General features: G+C 43.1%; 1 protein-coding gene across 10 annotated transcripts in view; it reads right to left on the bottom strand.

Moving 5' to 3' along the window:
- The window catches only part of MEGF11 (multiple EGF like domains 11), a 418,300-nt gene that overhangs the window by 130,433 nt on the left and 268,960 nt on the right, over window positions 1-18,907 (bottom strand). For all 10 annotated transcript variants that reach the window (XM_083184347.1, XM_083184348.1, XM_083184344.1 and 7 more), the window contains 3 exons: window positions 5,638-5,884; window positions 5,052-5,172; window positions 4,616-4,752 (listed from right to left, as the gene is read on the bottom strand). In XM_083184347.1, coding sequence (XP_083040473.1) covers window positions 4,616-4,752; window positions 5,052-5,172; window positions 5,638-5,884 — 505 coding nt within the window. The remainder of the gene's footprint in view (window positions 1-4,615; window positions 4,753-5,051; window positions 5,173-5,637; window positions 5,885-18,907) is intronic.

Genomic DNA, 18,907 nt, shown 5'->3' on the forward strand with positions numbered 1-18,907 from the left:
TAGGTGATGAACAAGATCTAAACATGTTCCAAGCACAGGCCCGGCATGATTGACAGATTTGTAGACTTGCTGCGACAGAATATACAGTGTAGATTGGTGTATTTATACACAGGACAGTGAGGGTTTTGTCGCAGCAGCATAAATGACTGCAGTTTATGCTTTTTGACCTAATGTATATCAGAATCTATTAAGCCAACGCCGTCTTTTATTTGGATCTGATATACAGGTAATATAATGCAGGTAATATTTAACATTTTAACAGAATGAAGTGTTAGGTAAACATTGAAAAATGTATTGTACCTTCTTGGAAAAGTCCTAAGCCTGCTTCAGTGATGGACGCTCAGAATGCGGAACTGCATCTTTCGATACAGGCCCTGACACCCGCATGCCCATTACATGCCTGCTAATCCAGCCACACCCCCCAACACCGCAGAGTATTGACTATTGCAGGGGTTCTCAAACTCGGTCATCAGGACAGTTCAGGTTTTCCAGGTCACCCGGCAGGTGCACAGGTGCATTCATTACTCATTGACACATTTAAAAGATCCACAGGTGGAGCTAATTATTTCACTTGTGATTCTGTGAGGAGACCTGCAAAACATGCACTGTGTGGGGTCCTGAGGACCGAGTTTGGGAACCTGTGGACTATTGAAAGTGCATGGATCTCCATGCAATTCAGGACTTCTTCCAACAACAGTAACCTGCGGCAAGAACATAAGTAAATCATCGGGCGCAGGCACCCACCACTGAATCAGGTCCATAGTCATGGTTTATGGACAGAAAATGTTCCGTTCATCAAGGAATGTACAGTATTGATCTTTTACGTATCAACAATAATAATGGTTGTCTGAGATTTAGAGAGATTTCTGGTTGTATTTTGGGCATGTTGGCATATTCAGTCCTGAGAAGACAGCAATACGCCTGTATTCATTTATCTGCCGGCTCAACATATGTCATTGTGTTCATGACGAGTTTCCTTGGAAGATTACATCTACACAAGCGTGCACTGTATCTGCGTATGAACAGCACAATGGTGATGATCGCTCCCTTAATACAATGTAAGAAGGCAATGCAATAGGATGCTATGTGGGAGCAATGCTGCAGTCAGAAGCTGAAGCGGTGTACATGCTAACATCGTACCAGGTTACATCGCAAGTACATCACGTGTAGGTGTGTGCAGGAACATGCAGAAAGTTACACTAATGTATGTACTGGTAATATCAGTAGCGCACGCAGGGGGGGTTTCTGGGTACCCAGAAACCCCCCATGAATTCTAAGGACACTAGAATGAAAGCTGAGGATTCCTTCTTTCCAGGGGTACAAGAATTTTAAAAATCGGCCCTTGGGAACCGGAGATATCTGACTTCAAAGCAGTGGTCCCCATCCAAGCCTGTTAATTGCCGTTCCTAGTCAGATATTTCAGGTTCTGTCCGACTTAGAGTCCGACTAGCAGCTTGTCTCTACTTTTCCCAGAACCAGAGATATCACCCTTCGAGCAGCTGGTTACTGCTCCAGCTCCACACACCTGGTATGTAGTTTTATATACTCGTTGGCAGATTGCTCTGCCTCCTGAACTCTGATCCCCTAGTCACCAATACCATTTGGTAGGTGGGATTCTCTAGTTTTTAATTCCATTAAAATCTAAGAAATCTATTTCCAGGAACTGGAGATATCTGCAGTCAAGCAAGCTGTCCTCCCACCAGAAAATTATGAAAAATAAGCCCACTCCACTATACACCCCTCCTCTGCATATTAAACATCCTGTACAACCCTGGAAGTTATGTATCAGGGCCCCTTCATTCAGCCCAATGCCCCCTTCTCCCACCCCATCTCCCACCATCTGTGCAGTAAAGGGGAAATAAGTGGAAATTACTGATCCAGGCCCTACATGCTGAGCGGTTGATATAATACCCCCTAACACCCGCGGGACATCAAAGCTTCCCCCACCCCTACCGCTGGAGGATCGGTAGGGGCCCCAATACATTGCTATGCCCAGGGGTCTACACTGCTGTTATATATATGTGTGTGTGTGTGTCTATATATATATATATATATATATATATATATATATATTTATATTATTATTTATATAAATTTGGTTTATCTATAATACTTTAACTGACCCGGCATATACTGGGTCACCTAAGTGTCCATCTCCGTGCTTTGCTCCGCCCCTCTGGAAACCCCCTTCTGAAAATCCTGCATTTGCCCCTGAATATATACACTGGCCATCACACAGCGACCTTACATTGTATATAACAGATTGACCCCCTAAATGCTATCCTTGCATCACCACCCTGAGATCTACAAGTGATGTGGGACTACACTGCCCGAGAGCTCCTCTAGTCTGACCTCAGAGGTACTGCCAGTGCTCAATAGCTTTCCAGGCAATAATGATAATGCTTTAAGAGGTGACATCATCACAGACCATGTAAAACACATTCACTTCCTCTTTAATAAAACAAAGTATTGAGTTTCTATATTGAACCCTGTGTCATTTCAATTGTCCACTGGTGACTTCTGCGGATCTTAAAACCATCAACCATTATTGTTTACAGCAGCAGGTAGCGTAATGTCTGAAACATGTTAATTAAAAAGGATAAGCAACATCCGCTTGATGGCAAAGGTTTCTCCAGGAGAAAATAAAAGCAGAGAAGCAGTGATATCTCTGACACATGGAATCAGCTAGCTCTTACTTCACACCAATAACCGGGCCAAAACGGAAGCACTGACGGCGCGGAGAGAGTGCGGGGTGAGTGTGTGGTGTAAGTGTCATGCTCAGCCTTCCTAAATACCCTGCAGCAGAGATGCCAAGCCGAAAATAACAATGTAAAACAATGGCAAGTTCATACAATTTACTGATTGCCGGCATTTTACTGACATTCTTATGATACAGCAAAGCGATCCCAGAGATTAAAGTGGTAGCGCAATCTTCAGTTCTCACCTTCATCTACTGTTACAGACAGTCAGCAACATAGAACACAGCTAGACACAGGACTACAGTGTTAGTACGGGATACGGTTGCTCGGTCGACACTATGAAGGTTGACATACACTATGTCGACCACTAAAGGTCTACGGGGCTTAGGTCGACACAGGACATTGGTCGACATGGCTAAAGTTGACAGGCTCTATAGGTAAACACAAGCATTAGATGGACAATGGGAAGGTCGACAGTCAAAAGGTGAGTTTTTCATGTTTTTATTTTTAGCCGACTTTCTTACCCTACCATCCACTAGGGCATGAAGGGAGAATATAATAGTGTGCCGTGAGCATTGAGGCCCCGTGCCCGAAGCATTGACGAGTGTATGCGGTATAGATACGGTGTCCATGTCGAAATTCGTCACATAAAAAAATCGTGTTGACCTTTTGATTGTCGACCTTCCTATTGTCAACCTAATGCTTTTGTCAATTTTCTCACCCCGTCGACCTTAGCCCTGTTGACCTATTTCATTTGTTGACCCAATCCATGATGACCATTAGTGGTCGGCCTAATGTATGTCGACCTCATACAGTTGACCCTATGACCCATACACATTCGTACAAGAGCTAGTTATCTTGTTTAGGCAAAGCCGGATATTCCATTAGGCCAGTGCTTCTCAACTTCCCAACAGGTCACGTATTCAAAGGTCTACCTGCAGGTGCACTGACACATTTTAAAATATCCACAGGTGGGGCTAATTACTTCACTTGTGATGTTGTGTGGAGACCTGGAAAACGTGAACTGTTGGGGGGGGGGGGGGGGGGGCTGAGGAGTGATGTTGAGAACCACTGCATTAGGCAATCCAGGTTCCTGACATGGACTTAGCAAGCATCATGGGACCGAAAATCCCATAAACTATTTTTTTTTTTTTTTTGGGGGGGGGGGTTGATTTTCTTAACGAATAACAGGGGCAGCATTACAGATCAGAATGGCAGATGATATCTTACACACTAATGGCCGTAACAGAATAGAAGACGCCCTGGTATAATGTACCCAGCCAACTGGATAAATGCTGCTCCAGACATTGAACTTTGTACCTCGCCACTATATATCTCAGGACATGGCCATGGAAATGGACAATGTCAGATCGTTTTATAAGAAGACTATTATTAATTCATTTTTTTTTATGAATACACTTTTTTTTAAAGTGCAGTTGTACTGAATATAATCACACCCGGTAGAACCCCCCTGTGTGCTACTTGCAGAATGATGAGTGTAATAAGCAGGCTGATATTGCACCATTTGCTTCGGCAGGAGGTGGAACAGTCTTGCATAGGTTATGTTACTCTGTAACGTTCTCGCATGAGCCCCAGGCACCGCAAGTGACAAATGCAATGTATAGTTCGGGTTACACTGCAGAAGTATATAGACAGGAGTTGCAGCATCATTGCTTAGCCTGATGATCAATTTGCATTTAAATGCAAAGCAATGAAACAATTCAGCTCGCAGCGTAGTACTTTGACCATAGAAGGGACATCTAACTTTCATCCTTTCACTAAATGTGCTCATTAATGTTAATCCTGACAATAGTCCCTTGGTTACTTATAGGTGCTACAAGTAGTTTACTCCAACAAGCAGCTGGCGAAAGCAGAGTGATCAACACTAGGTGGCAGCAGTGAGTCATAGTTTTTACCTCTCCCCAGTGTATCCTGCCGCGCACTGACACCTTCCACTCACAGAGTCGCACTGTCCTCCATTGTGACACTGGCATTCCTGGCTGCAATTTACACCATATCTCCCTGAGGGACACGGCTGGGCACAGACAGAACCCTATATAGAGGGATAAGAGAAGTAGCAATGGGTCAAACATATAACGAGTTTTTCATTTACTAGGACGGAGTCCTTAAGTACTGAACACCACCAGCAGGCCATGTTTTAGTCATGCACAGGTGAGTTAATCTATTTTGCTGGGCCAGTAATTATCTGCTTCCACAGACTGAAATCCTGAAAACATGACCTGTTTGGGGAACTTGGAGTCTAGATTTGGAGTTAAGAATCACTGTAGTATGAGAGTAATGGAATGCACTGTTGTTATGGTGAACACAGAAAGTGAAAACAAGATTACGTACCGTCCACCCAGCTGGACAGGAACACTCGCCGGTCACATGGTGACACACACCTCCATTCTGGCAAGGACAGCGCAGCTCGCACAGTGCTCCGTGGCTCCCAGGTGGGCACAGCTCTTCACAGCTATCGTAGGAAACACAAACATCTGTAACACATGCTGTACAATTAGGATGTTCCCTTGCAACGTGTACGCTGTGGAAATTACTGCTGAGCTTATAACGGAATCTCAGCCACTTTTCCTTCTGTAATACATTTAAGTGGATGCCTTATACCAGCCTCTCTCTCAGCACAATTATGTATACTGTGCCCTCATTTACATTTCGGCATAAACCTATAAGCACTAGAACATGTACTCTGCAGCTTTGGTATGTAAGCAGAGCATCAATCACTGTGGAGTCCCTCCCATATAAGACAGAAATCTCCAGTGTGGGGTCCCACTGTCACAGTTTGATGTATGTGCAGCCTGGACAACATGGGTCTGGAGCTAAAATCTAATAAACTGTATCCACAGGGCTATAAAAAGTTATTTAGTTAGTCATCAGGTACCAGAACCTATTCCTCTACAGTAATTGTCATCTGGGTACTCACAAAGCTCCAGTATATCCGGGCGCACAGTGGCACTCGCCAGTCCTGTGGTCACATGTTGCTCCATTCTGACACTGACACCTCAGCTGACAGGCTTTGCCATAGCTCCCGGGGTCACACCAGTCCTCACAGCGCCATCCTCTGTACCCCTCAGAACACACACAGGCACCAGTGATGGGATTACACAGCGCCTCGTTTTGACACTGGCAGCGGTTACTGCAATGTGGGCCCCAGTGCTCGCTGTCACAGCCTGCGGAAGGAGGACAAAGCAGCGTTGTAATGACACAAACTCAATCTTCAAATTATATTCCCACCAATTTACAGACATTGTATACCTGATATCTCTTTTATATAAATAAAACACATGGCAATAAACCCAACCCCTCAAGCTGTCGTACTTATCTCAGACCAGCACTTTGCTCTCCAATTCAATCTATATCCCAGTTCTGTTATATACAACTAGTATCTCTTTTACACTGCACCTTAAACCTGGGTTATTGCCGAGTCGGCCCGGGTCAAGGTGCGGTGTGAAAGCACAATACCTTAATAAACCGGGTCGACCACCCCGGCAATTCAACCCGGGTTATAAGAACAATTAACTCTGGACAGTTAATGATCCGTGAAATCCAGACTTGGGAAACACTGTTCTAGGGTCTGACACAAGAAGTCCTTGCTGCATTGAACTGCATGATCTGGAACCACATGTGCAGTATGCGTAGATATGGATCAATGGCGTTCAGAGTGTTGGTCTGAGTATGACACAATCACAATTACAGTATAGAATTCTCCAATCACTCTGCTTTATGTATTTCACTGTTATAAATGGAATCTACATAAAAAAAAATGCTCTGCCACAGTGTTTCCCAGCCAAAGAATGCAACATAATTTGCCTATATTTTGTGTGTAATTTGAAATGTACCTGAGGGGTAGATGTATGAAGCAGTGATAAGGGAGGATAAGTGAGCAAGAGGAGAAATGGCTGATGGCAACCAATCAGCAGTGAAGTAACATCTATAATTTGCATATTAAATTATACAGAGCAGCACCCCCCCAGGACCCAGTGTCCCAGGCTGCAGCCTAGTCAGTCTTTTGGTTAATCATCTGCCTATATATAATTATTACTAGTTATTTATATAGTGCACACATATTTAGCACATTACATAGAATATTTGGCCATTTACAGTCCCTGTACCTGTGGAGCTTACAATCTATATTCCTTACCACATGCAAACACACACATTAACAATAGTGTTCATTTTTGTTGGGAGCCATGCAGTACCTACCAGTATATATATATATTTTAGATTGTGGAAGGAAACTGGAGTATCCATGCAAACATGGGGAGAATATACAAACTCCACACAGTTAGGGCTAAGGTGGAAATCGAACCCATGAACTTGGTGCTGTAATGTAGTGCAAAAAATGATACTAGTCGTAATACCCCATGTCCACATGAACCCTTGGGTTCACAGATGCATGTGTGTATATCTGTCTCTGATACTAGCCAGTGCCTCCCCAGCCATTCACCTCACCACTCGTCCCTTCCTTACAGAGTTAGCATAGATTTCACTGGATAACATTAAACAAGCAGTGTGCCTCCGGGTTCCACAATCACGTCCACTCTCAGGCCTAGGATGCCATGTGGGTAATGCAATTTAAAATAGCTTAGTAATTGGTAGAGGGAAGTATATTACCATTCATAATACATGAATGTTCACAATGAACAGCTAAGTGATTACATGAATAAGTAAAATGAAAGGTGACAAAATAATTCTGCACAGTTTAGAAGGATATGATATGTATGCATGATCTTTTTTTTATGAATAATTGATATTCATAACGTATATATTCTTAGAAAATATTTCTTATTGCACTATGGTATAAATAAGCCAATAATCCACAAAATAGCTGTCCTCCAGATACCTTTTCCACAACTCCATATGCGGATGTATGAGGAGAAGATATAAAGTTGCCTGAAGACAGGAAACCCCACATTTACACATGAATTAATAATCATCTTTTAATATAATTTTCTACAAATCAACATTTTATATTAATTATATTTTGAACTTTATTTAATTTTATTTATAGATACAAGGAGTGTGGTTGTAGAGAGTGCATCAGTAATCAGAACACTGAACAATAGGTAGCAAAGCTGATTGAAAAAAGTATGAGTCCTCTCCAGAGTCTACGGAGGGGGCAATGGGCAGGATTTGGGCAGCAAATAGGTAAATCATTGCTAGGTGACCTGTTCATTTACTGGAAACAATATTCTAATATTCATAAAAAGAAGTATTAGACGTCTCTAAAACGTTAATGCATGTTTATATGGAAGTGTTATAAATACAACTAAAGGCCATATAAGGGAATAGGCAGTACCGATGGTGTAATGCAGGGATGGGGAACCTTCGGCACTCCAGCTGTTGTTGAACTACACATCCCAGAATGATTTGCTACAGTTTTAGCACAGCCAAATAGCAAAACTGTAACAGTGCATGCTGGGATGTATAGGTCAGCAACAGCTGGAGGGCCAAAGGTTCCCCATCGCCGGTGTAGTGGTTAGCATTACTGCCTCACAGCACTGAGGTCATGGGTTCCATTCCCACCATGGCCCTAACTGTGCGGAGTTTGTATATTTTCCTCATACTTGCATGGGTTTCCTCCGGGTACTCCGGTTTCCTCCCACAATCTAAAAATATACTGGTAGGTTATTTGGCTCCCAACAAATGAACCCTAGAATGAATGAATGAGTGTGCGTGTACATGTGGAAGGGACAACTATGCAAACCGGTAATTACAGTAGTTGCCACTAAGACTTCCTGTTGGGTAGCAATGGGTTATATATGGTTTGTGTAATTCTAATGGATAAACAGGACACAAATATGGTCTAACAAATATGAGTACACACGGAATCACAGGTAAGGTTCTATATTAATGCAGCAAATTCAGTAACTGAAAAATGATATAAGAACAGGGTAAGGTAAGGTAACCAGCGTCTGTGAAGGCTTCGCAAACATACTGTTGTAATAAGATGTCAAGTACTAAATACTGAAGATACAGTAATAAACAGTTAACAAAACTGCATCTAATATCTAACAAAACTGGGCTATGGCAGAGGAATAATCAGGAACACTCAAAGATCAGACAGAACAGGATCAAAGTAAGAGTATAGGCCAAAGGAATGAAAATGCTAAACCAATCAGGGGCACAGATTCTAACTACTGAGAAGGAACTATCACCAGTTCAGTGAAATGGCAAGACAGTTATACGCTGATGAGCGAAGGAGGGGAGACACAATTACAGCCGTCTATTATAAGTGACTAGAAGCACCAGCAGGGGGATGCGGCCATCGGCGGCACCCAGATTGTTCCGGAAGGGTATGTGCCATATACCTGTTTACAGAGCATGAGGTGAATGTAAAGTCATGCGTAATGCAGGCATCAGCACGTTACTGGCAACAAGTCTGCCCAATGCTTTAAAGGGGGAATCATTAATCAGTCAAAACCAGCTGTACACATGTGTAAACATACATCTAGCCTCCTTGCATGTTTTACCGCTGCGGGCACACACAGAATATAGCCATGCCACATGTCATTTTAATCAGAAGAAGCTGCTAGCACTGTTTTGCAAATCTGATTTTGTCTGTAGATTATTTGGACGACATGAATTAGGTCAACAGTCAATAGGTTGACCATTATTGGTCGACAGGCAGTTGGTCGACACATGAAAAAGGTCAACATGGTCTAGATCGGTATTGCCAAAATGTCGACACAAGCAAAAGGTCGATGTGTATATGGTCGACACAAGAAAAGTTTAATGTGAATTTTTTTCCCCATGGTTTTTGTCAATGACGACCTTGACCATGCAGTGTGTCGACCTATTGCCTGTCAACCAATAGTGGTCAGCCTAGACATTGTTGACCTAACGACCGCATATCATGCATTTCAATGGAAAAGTCACACGCAGAGAAGCTCAACACTACCAAGACACACAGAGCTCAAACACTGAACACTCAAACACATGATTCTGGTTCACTTGCAAAAATCTATCTCTCTCTGCACACGTTACATCTGCCCCCCTGCAGTGCACATGGTTTTGTCCTTTAGAAAGAGAATTTGCTTTTGCAAGTGAACCAGAATCAGGGCCCATGTGTAACTTGTAGTGCAGGGAGGATAGATAATTGTTGACACATCTATAAATGATTTTCTTGCAAGAAACTCACGCAGGTTATTACTTTTACAGGGGTACTGTCTGCACCACACAGAGGCCGAATGCAAGTGAACCATTACTAGCAGCAAATCAAACGTATGGATACGATCCTGCGTAGGAACAAATATACACCACATTTTCCATGCACGCAATGCAGGCCCATATATCCCTGATGTACGTCAACAAAATAGCTTTACTGTAGCTGCAGACATGTTAGCACCTCTCATTATATTTGTGACTAGCGACCCGCCCCGACTCCGCATGGGAAGCACTAATTATCTATAGCCAGATGACTTCTGGTGGATGGATGGGGACGGTCATGTGACGAAGTTTTAGCAGATATCTATAGGTACACTACCGATGGTCTGGTTCCGTTGCACAACTTTGGTGCGTTTAAATTGCGAATAAGCATCAACGTTGATCCAACCTTCAATGTTGATACGTGCGGTGGCATTCCGGGTGGTTCCAATGCATTCAAAAATTCAATCGGATAATTGACGGCTTGTTCTTCGTCCATTACTGTGGATTTGTATTTGACTGTTTTGCCGGGCAGTTTCAGTTGAATTTGCTCATTGAGCTTGTTGACATCATGATTTTTTTGCACGTTCGCCAATCCGGATTTTGGTAGTTGGTTGTTAGATTTGGGAATACGTTGTCGACAACGGGTTGAATATTCAGTTGCATTTGACAGAAGTTCAGCGGGAAAGAAATCTCATTCGTGGCGCGATCAATTAATTGCCAACCCCGCCCCCCCCTCCCCCCCAAAAAAATTATGTTGATCCGATCGCTACCAAACTTCACAGGATCACCCGCTGGGCTAATCTGAAAATTGCCTGAAAATGTAATCAAAATCGGTCAGGCCGTTTTGGAGTCCATAGGGAACATACACACATCGTTTTTTTTATATAAATAGACTAGAACAGCACTCCCCCATGTGCTTTATAAAATACCAAAAGTAAAGATGGCAGAGTTGATAGATACCTCCAGTAGGTAAATGTAGATGACAGATGACTGATATTGAAGTGCATTGACAAGTCCCCAAGCTGCTAAATTTGCCAGTGTGTGACTGGCATAATGAATTTATAACAAAAGGCATCTTTTCTCTTTTGGAATACTCCCAGCAGTACATTTTGCTGGTATAGAACACTTCTCTCTTACTTAAAATAAGAAACTGCTGCACTGGCCATGGGGCTATGAAACAGCATGCCGAGACTACAAGGCCAGCTTTGCACTTGGGACCAGATGCAATAAGCTTCTAAAAATGATAATATGGAGTGATAAAAAGCCAGCCAATCAGCCCCTAACTGCCATGTCACAGACTGGTTTTGAGAGGTAGGAGCTGATTGGCTGATTGTTAAACACTCTCCACTTTATCACTTTTGAAGCTTGATAGGTCTGGCCGCTGTGGTCTCTATTACAGATCAGGAACAATGACTGTGGGTGACGCAATGGTCATTTCCTACAAAAAGGAAACACCCCATGCACACAGGAAAAATCATTCACTATCAAATGATTTTTCTGTAGCCAGGATTCTCTCAGGGGCTGCGAAGGCCATGGAGAGAGGGAGGGTGCTGATGACATTAGTGGCCCTCTCTTCCAACGGCTGGGGAGTACCTTTGTATTTTCGGGAACACCCAGAAAAAAAGCTGGTAGCACGCCCCCAAATGGCCGCCCCCTGTCAATCAAAAGTGTTCGGAGCCTATGCTCACACATGCAGCCCGTCTGAATAAATCTAAATCGGGCCCTATACTCCGCAGGCAGGTCTTAATGCTGTAATTCCCTCAATCTTATATCGCAGTCACATAAAGCAAAAAGCTTTCCAGCCTCTTATTGCTCATTAAATGATAGTACAGTAAAGTATACAGTAAATGCAGGCAGCTGATGCCAGACTCAGAGAATTGAAATAAGTGTTTCCTTAAAAAAAACAAAAGATAATTGTTTGTAACATGAATTTCCCCATAAGAGGAAGAAATATGTGCCTGATGTTTTAAGTTAATCACAGCACATACTATTAGGGAACAGCCTGGACAGCAACAGAATCAATGCTGTGTATTGTACCTTTGTACAATGCAGAGCAATATTTCGATACGTACCAATCTGCGGCGGCTCTTACCTCTGCCGCTGCCAATCATGGTCCAAGCCGCTGGTCCCCAACGCGGGGTCGGCACATGCGCAGTAGCTTCTTTGGTACTGCACATGCGCTTTTGCAGCAGCCCCCAGTATCATCCCCGTACTGCGCATGCACGGAACCCGGTTCTTATGGGCTGCTGTTTAGCAGCCCATGTAGAGGCATCCCGGAGGGAGGGAACACCTCCCAATGGGACTGCCTAGTGTGACTGGCAGGTCGAACTTCCAATAGCATACCTCCCAACTTTTGAAGGTAGGCTGGCAGGACATAGGGGCGTGGCCTACCAGAAAGGGGGTGTGGCCTGTACCCGCAACCCCGTTTTCGCCGCTATGGGGGCATGCTCAGCAGGTCCGTGAGCTGAAAGAATAGACGTCTATTCACGGACGACAGGTGGACTCCCAAATGCCCCCCCCCCCAGGACACTGCCGGCCGCAGGAGGGACGCGGGAATGTCCCAAAATACCGGGACGTTCCCGTGGTTGGGACGTATGCAATAGGAAGTTACTGCCAGTCACAGTGAAGCCAGTGCAGTCTCACAGACTGCATCTTGGTTCACTTAGGCAGGGAAAAGTGGCGGCTTTTACCTAGGGGGGTTGCAGCCCTGCAGCCCATAGGTAAAAACCGCCACTGGTACCAATGCAGAGACATATTGTACAGTATGTAAAGCAGTATCAGGTGCAATGTGTGCTTCGGGCACTGTGAGACGCCTGCATTGTCAGGTTCCATACTTTATTACAAGCCAGTACCATTGCATGGAAGCATATGGGCGATGCCCTCAGAGTGCGCAGCATCAGACAGACCTTGCTTTTCTGACAATCAGCAGCATGTGTCTCTATTTACTCTGCCACAATGCTGGGGAGCCAAATTTAACTTGCTCAGAGGGGAAAAGTTCAGCCGGTCTGTTATGTGGTGTACTTAGATATTGCTAAGGCCTTTGATACAGTGCCTCACATGAGGTTGATTAACAAAATATGGGAACTGGGTCTAGGAAGCAACATTTGTACTCTGGCGGGAGAATAGGGAACACAGATTTGTAGTAAAGAGAACTTTTTCAAATTCGACTAAAGTTTTAAGTGGTGTCCTTCAGGGTTCTGTGCTGGGGCTACTTATTTTTAATATATTTACTAGGTGACCCGTGCAAAAATTTTGCATGTGAATAAACTACGATTCATTTTATAAGATTGGTGGTTTGTTGTAGGATAAAAGAAGAATCAGTTAATTTGTAACCATTTCAAGTAGCCAAGCAAAACTGATCCGTATCGAAGCATCCAGGTAAAGAACTCTAGGGCCAAAAGTAAATTTATTTCCTGGAATTTAAACAAGCCATACAATATGCAATTGCAAATTAAATATTCGTCAAACAATCTTTCAAATGGTACCTCAATTATCGATTTTGGTTAAGTATGAAGGGAGAAAAAGGAATTGTCACCAAAAATCACCTTCTAGAAATAATATATATATGATTTTAGACATACCTCAGGAGGAGCCCTTCCCCTCATTTTATAAAAGAGGGGTCCGGGTCTCTGGGCGGCCTGTCTGCTGAGAGAGGGAAGGCCAACAGAATTCTAGCATGTATTAAAAGGGGCATGGAAACTAGGGACTCAAAAGTGATTATGCCTCTGTACAAGGCATTGGTTAGACCTCACCTTGAATATGGAGTACAGTTCTGGGCCCCACACTATAAAAAGGACATCATAGAATTGGGAAAAAAACAAAACAAAGAAGAGCAACAAAGCTTATTAGGGGAATGGAGAATTTGAGCTACGAGGAGAGATTAAGCAAGCTGGGACTATTTACACTAGAGAAGAGACGCTTAAGGGGGGACATGCTCAACATGTACAAGCACCCTTTTTACTGCAAGAAAGGAATCTAGGACGCGAGGGCACAAATTTAGATTAGAGGAAAGAAAATTTCGTACCTTCAAAAGAAAAAAATTCTTTACGGTCAGAGCAGTCAAAACTTTGGAACTCTCTTCCTGGAGAGGTGGTGTCGGCAGATACAATAAATATATAAATAAATAAACGTTCAAAATAAGGTTGGACAAGCATTTATTGGATAAAAACATCCAAGGGTACTAATAAGAATCATATTCTGTCTTTTACAAGGGACAAGCTATTAAAACGTAGGTTGAACTCAATGGACGAAAGTCTTTATTCAGCCTTATCTACTATGTAACTATGTAACTATGATGTATTAGTGACTGTTTATAGAGGCCTCTGCTGCGGTCCCCACTGCTGGCTGCACCTGAGGTCCGGAAGGTAAGCAGCCTTTTTTTTTACACTGCCTTTGTATGCCCCGATTCTTGTATGCGCCTTTGTAAGCAGGGATGTGGCATGGGCGGCTGGGTCTCCGTAGTAAGGTCAGCGTGCGCTTGTCCTGCTACAGCTGCACAGAGCTCCGGGGCTCAGCTGCCAGATGGAACGACGTGTCAGTGGCCGGACTCCGAATGGGGTCATATGTCGCTTGCGCGCCTTCTGCAGTGAGGCTGAGCTGCAGGTGGTATAAGTAGCTGAGCGGGCTCTGTATTAGGTGTCAGGTAGGGGGAGACAGAGACTGAGCAGCGGTCTGGTAATGTACCAGTGCTCCTAGTGTTATTAGCGCATGGAATCCATGTTTTTCATACACTGAGCGTATCCGGTGCAGCAGGAAAGTGGAGGGGCAGAGCTTACTGTGGAAATGTACATTTTTTACTTTGATTTTTAAACAAACAATACAATGTGCAATTTGTCAGAAGTGGAGAACTTAATCTTGCAAATGGTACCTCATTTATCGATGCTTGGTTAAGTATGAAGGAGAAAACGGTATCGTCACCAAAAATCACTTCTAAAAATAATATATGTAATGATTATGGTTCTATTGTTTCCTCATATTATGCAATACATGGGGACACGCATAATTCCAGTGGGAAGGTATGTGACGGCCCAACACAGTAATTAGCATAATTAACAGTAATTAACGTTGATTAATAAACAAACAATACAATGTGCAATTGTTAATTAACAATTCGTCAGAAGAGTAGAACATTTTTCAAATGGTACCTCATTTATCGATGAGTATAAGGGAGAAAAAGGGAGCGTCCCGAAAAATCACCTTTTATATTATACATATATATATATATATATATATATATATATATATATATATATATATATATATATATATATATATATATGATAAATGACCTAGGAGATGTCTAAGTGAGCAAAGTGTACATTTTGCAGATGACCCTAAACTGTGTCAGGTAATAAAATCAGATCAGGATGTCGCTAATCTACAGAGCGACTCCAATAAACTAGATAATTGGGCATTAAAATGGAAGATGAGGTGTAATATTGATTGGTTCCCAAATGCATTTTGGGACCAGGAACATGCATGCAATCTATAATTTAAATGGGGAATTGTTAATAGACAGTAGACTCAGCTGCAGTACTTATGTCAAGGAGCAGCAGCAAAGGCAAACAAGGTATTAGCATGCATAAAAAGGGGCATATAGTCAAGAGCAAACAGCTTAATCATGCCACAGGTGTGGATTAATAGACAGGGGGACATTTACTAAGATGGCTGTTCTATTTCACATGGGATGCTGCTATGGGCAAAAAGTCATAATCTCTTTTTTATTTCCCACCTTCTAGAAGATAATAGATAGTATCTGATTGGTTGCCCATAGCAACATCCCATATGAAATAGAACTGCCTTCTTAGTAAATTTCCCCCACAGTGTCTAGAACAGGGGTGGGCAATAAGCAGCCCTCCAGCAGTTGATGAACTACACATCCCAGCATGTGTTAGCTGTGTTCTTTGGCCATGCTGAAACTGATGCAAGGCATGCTGGGATGTGTAGTTCATCAACAGCTGGAGGGCCGCTTATTGCCTAACCCTGGTCTAGATAGACAGTCAGTAGGTCGACCCCAATAGGTCAACAGGGTCAAAAGGTCAACACGGGAAAGGTCGACCTTGATACATTAAAAAACAAAAAAGTTAGATGCATTTTTAACAGACAAAATATATAGGGTTACAGCCATTTATTATAATGTACTATACTGGATGAGTAATACATTTGACAGCCATTTTAGGTTGTCTGGGATTCTAGATTACAGTAACCATGTCTGAGTCGTTTACACTGCAGCAGATCCTATATAGGTTGAATTTGATGGACTAATGTTTTTCAACCTCAACAACTATGTTACTACTATGTTATCAATTAAGAGCGGGAGCAGGTCTCTGTGTTGGCACGGAAGTTCTTATGTGTGCTCACTTTATTGCTAAGATGAGAGGTCTATTACAGACGGGGTGTGGCTATGGGCAACATTCAGTTTATATTATCTTCTAGAAGGTGGTAAATAAATAATAAGTAGATTCTGATTGGTTGCTATGGGCAACATCCCATCTTTAATAGAACTCCAGTCTTAGTAAATACAGTAACTCTTTCAACTCTGAGTAAATACAGCGGCCAAATTAGATATAACTATGATGAGGGGGTGAGGAATGATGATGAGAGGTGGTTAACATAAGGGAATTAGTCAATTTTCGAAGGCCAGACCAATGCCCTCCTCCACCATCCCCTGAAGGAGATTATTTCTTTGTCCCGATTCCCGTTCCTTTATCACATGAAATACATTGGTGCATGCAGAATAAGTATGTGTGCCAGTAGCAGTCCCCAGTGCTACAGTATACAGTTGTGCTCATAAGTTTACATACCCTAGCAGAATTTGTGATTTTCTGCCCATCTGTCAGAGAATATGAATGATAACTCGCAAACTTTTCTTTCACTCATGGTTAGTGGTTAGGTGAAGCCATTTATTGTCAAACAACTGTGTTTACTCTTTTTAAATCATAAGGACAACAGAAACTACCCAAATGACCCTGATCAAAAGTTTACATACCCTGGAGATTTTGGCCTGATAACATGCACACAAGTTGTCACAAACGGGTTTGAATGGCTATTAAAGGTAACCATCCTCACCTGTGATCTGTTTTCTTGTAATCAGTGTGTGTATAAAAGGTCAGTGGGTTTCTGGTCTCCTGAAAGACTCTTGCATCTTTCATCCAGTGCTGCACTGAGGTATCTGGATTCTGAGTCATGGGGAAAGCAAAAGAATTGTCAAAGGATCTGCGGGAAAAGGCAATTTAACTGTTTAAAACAGGAAAGGGATATAAAAAGATATCCACGCAATTGAGAATGCCAATCAGCAGTGTCCAAATTCTAATTAAGAAGTGGAAAATGAGGGATTCTATGGAAACCAAATCACATTCAGGCAGACCAACAAAAATTTCAGTCACAACTGCCAGGAAAATTGTTCGGGATGCAAAAAAAATCCACAAATAACTTCAGCTGAAATACTGTACAGGACTCTCTGAAAAAAAGTGGTGTGGTTGTTTCCAGATGCACAATAAGGACGCATCTGAAGAAAAATGGGCTGCATGGTCGGGTTTCCAGAAGAAAGCCATTACTACTCAAATGCCACAAAGCATCCAGTTTACAATACAGCACAGAGACAAGCCTCAAAACTTCTGGAACAAAGTCATTTGGAGTGATGAGTCCAAAATTGATTTTTTTGGCCACAACCATAAACGTTACATTTTAGAGAGTCAACAAGGCCTATGATGAAAGGTACACCATTCCTACTGTGAAACACGGAGGTGGATCACTGATCACTGAGTTTTCGGGATGTGTGAGCTACAAAGGCACTGGAAACTTGGTCAAAATTGATGGCAAGATGAATGCCGCATGTTATAAGAATATACTGGAGGAGAATTTTCACTCATCAGCCCGGAAGCTGCGCATGGGACGTATTTGGATGTTTGAACATGACAATGATCCAAAATACAAGGCCAAGTCGACCTGTCATTGGCTACAGCAGAATAAAGTGAAGGTTCTGGTGTAGCCATCTCAGTCTCCTGACCTCAATATCATTGAGCTACTCTGGGGAGATCTCAAACGTGCAGTTCATGCCAGACAGCACAAGAATTTACAGGAACTGGAGGCTTTTTGCCAAGAAGAATGGGCAGCTTTACCATCTGAGAAAATAAAGAGCCTCATCCACAACTACCACAAAAGACTTCAAGCTGTCATTGATGTTAAAGGGGACAATGCACAGTATTAAGAACTGGGGTATTACCTTTTCCCGCAGATCCTTTGACAATTCTTTTGCTTTCCCCATGACTCAGAATCCAGACACCTCAGTGCAGCACTGGATGAAATATGCAAGAGTCTTTCAGGAGACCAGAAACTCACTGACCTTTTATACACACACTGATTACAAGCAAACAGATCACAGGTGAGGATGGTTACCTTTAGTAGCCATTCAAACCCGTTTGTGACAACTTGTGTGGCCAAAATCTCCAGGGTATGGTATGGATTTTGCGGGGACCCAGTGTAGACCCCGGGCGACTGCCGGCAGCACCGTCGCCATCGCCATCCCCTGGATAGATAAGTCCCGCTCCATCTGTATGTAAGTTATATCTCCAACGAGTAAAGACACACTTCTGCAGCTGGTAAACGTCCTGCGGTGATTTGCATCTCAACCATTTTATATGTTGTCCGCAGTTTGGATGTGATGGAGCAAGGTCTTTGTCACACAGGCCCTTATTCTAGTTGAATTAGACGAATGCGTATTTCGGACAGAAACCGAGTGTTCTTAGCCCCGCCTACTGTACAGATCGCTCACACCGTCCGAATGCGGTAAGACGTCGACCGAACGGACCGCGAGTGGATGTTTCATGTGAACACCTCCTCTATCTGTGGGAACCTCCCCATCCTCCGATGGTCGCCGACCATCGAATGATGGACCGAGTGGTCAAGCAGCACCGAGTGCTCCAGACCACTCGGACATTTTTCCGTATGAAAGCAGGGATATGGGCGGCCAGCTGACATCCAGCTTTGTCAGCTGTCCGCCCCCCACACGTGCGTCACGGCCGCATTACCATTCGTACGCCAGC

The sequence above is a fragment of the Crinia signifera genome, chromosome 4, assembly GCF_055691185.1.
Source record: "Crinia signifera chromosome 4, ASM5569118v1, whole genome shotgun sequence".
NCBI classification, from domain to species: Eukaryota; Metazoa; Chordata; class Amphibia; order Anura; family Myobatrachidae; genus Crinia; species Crinia signifera.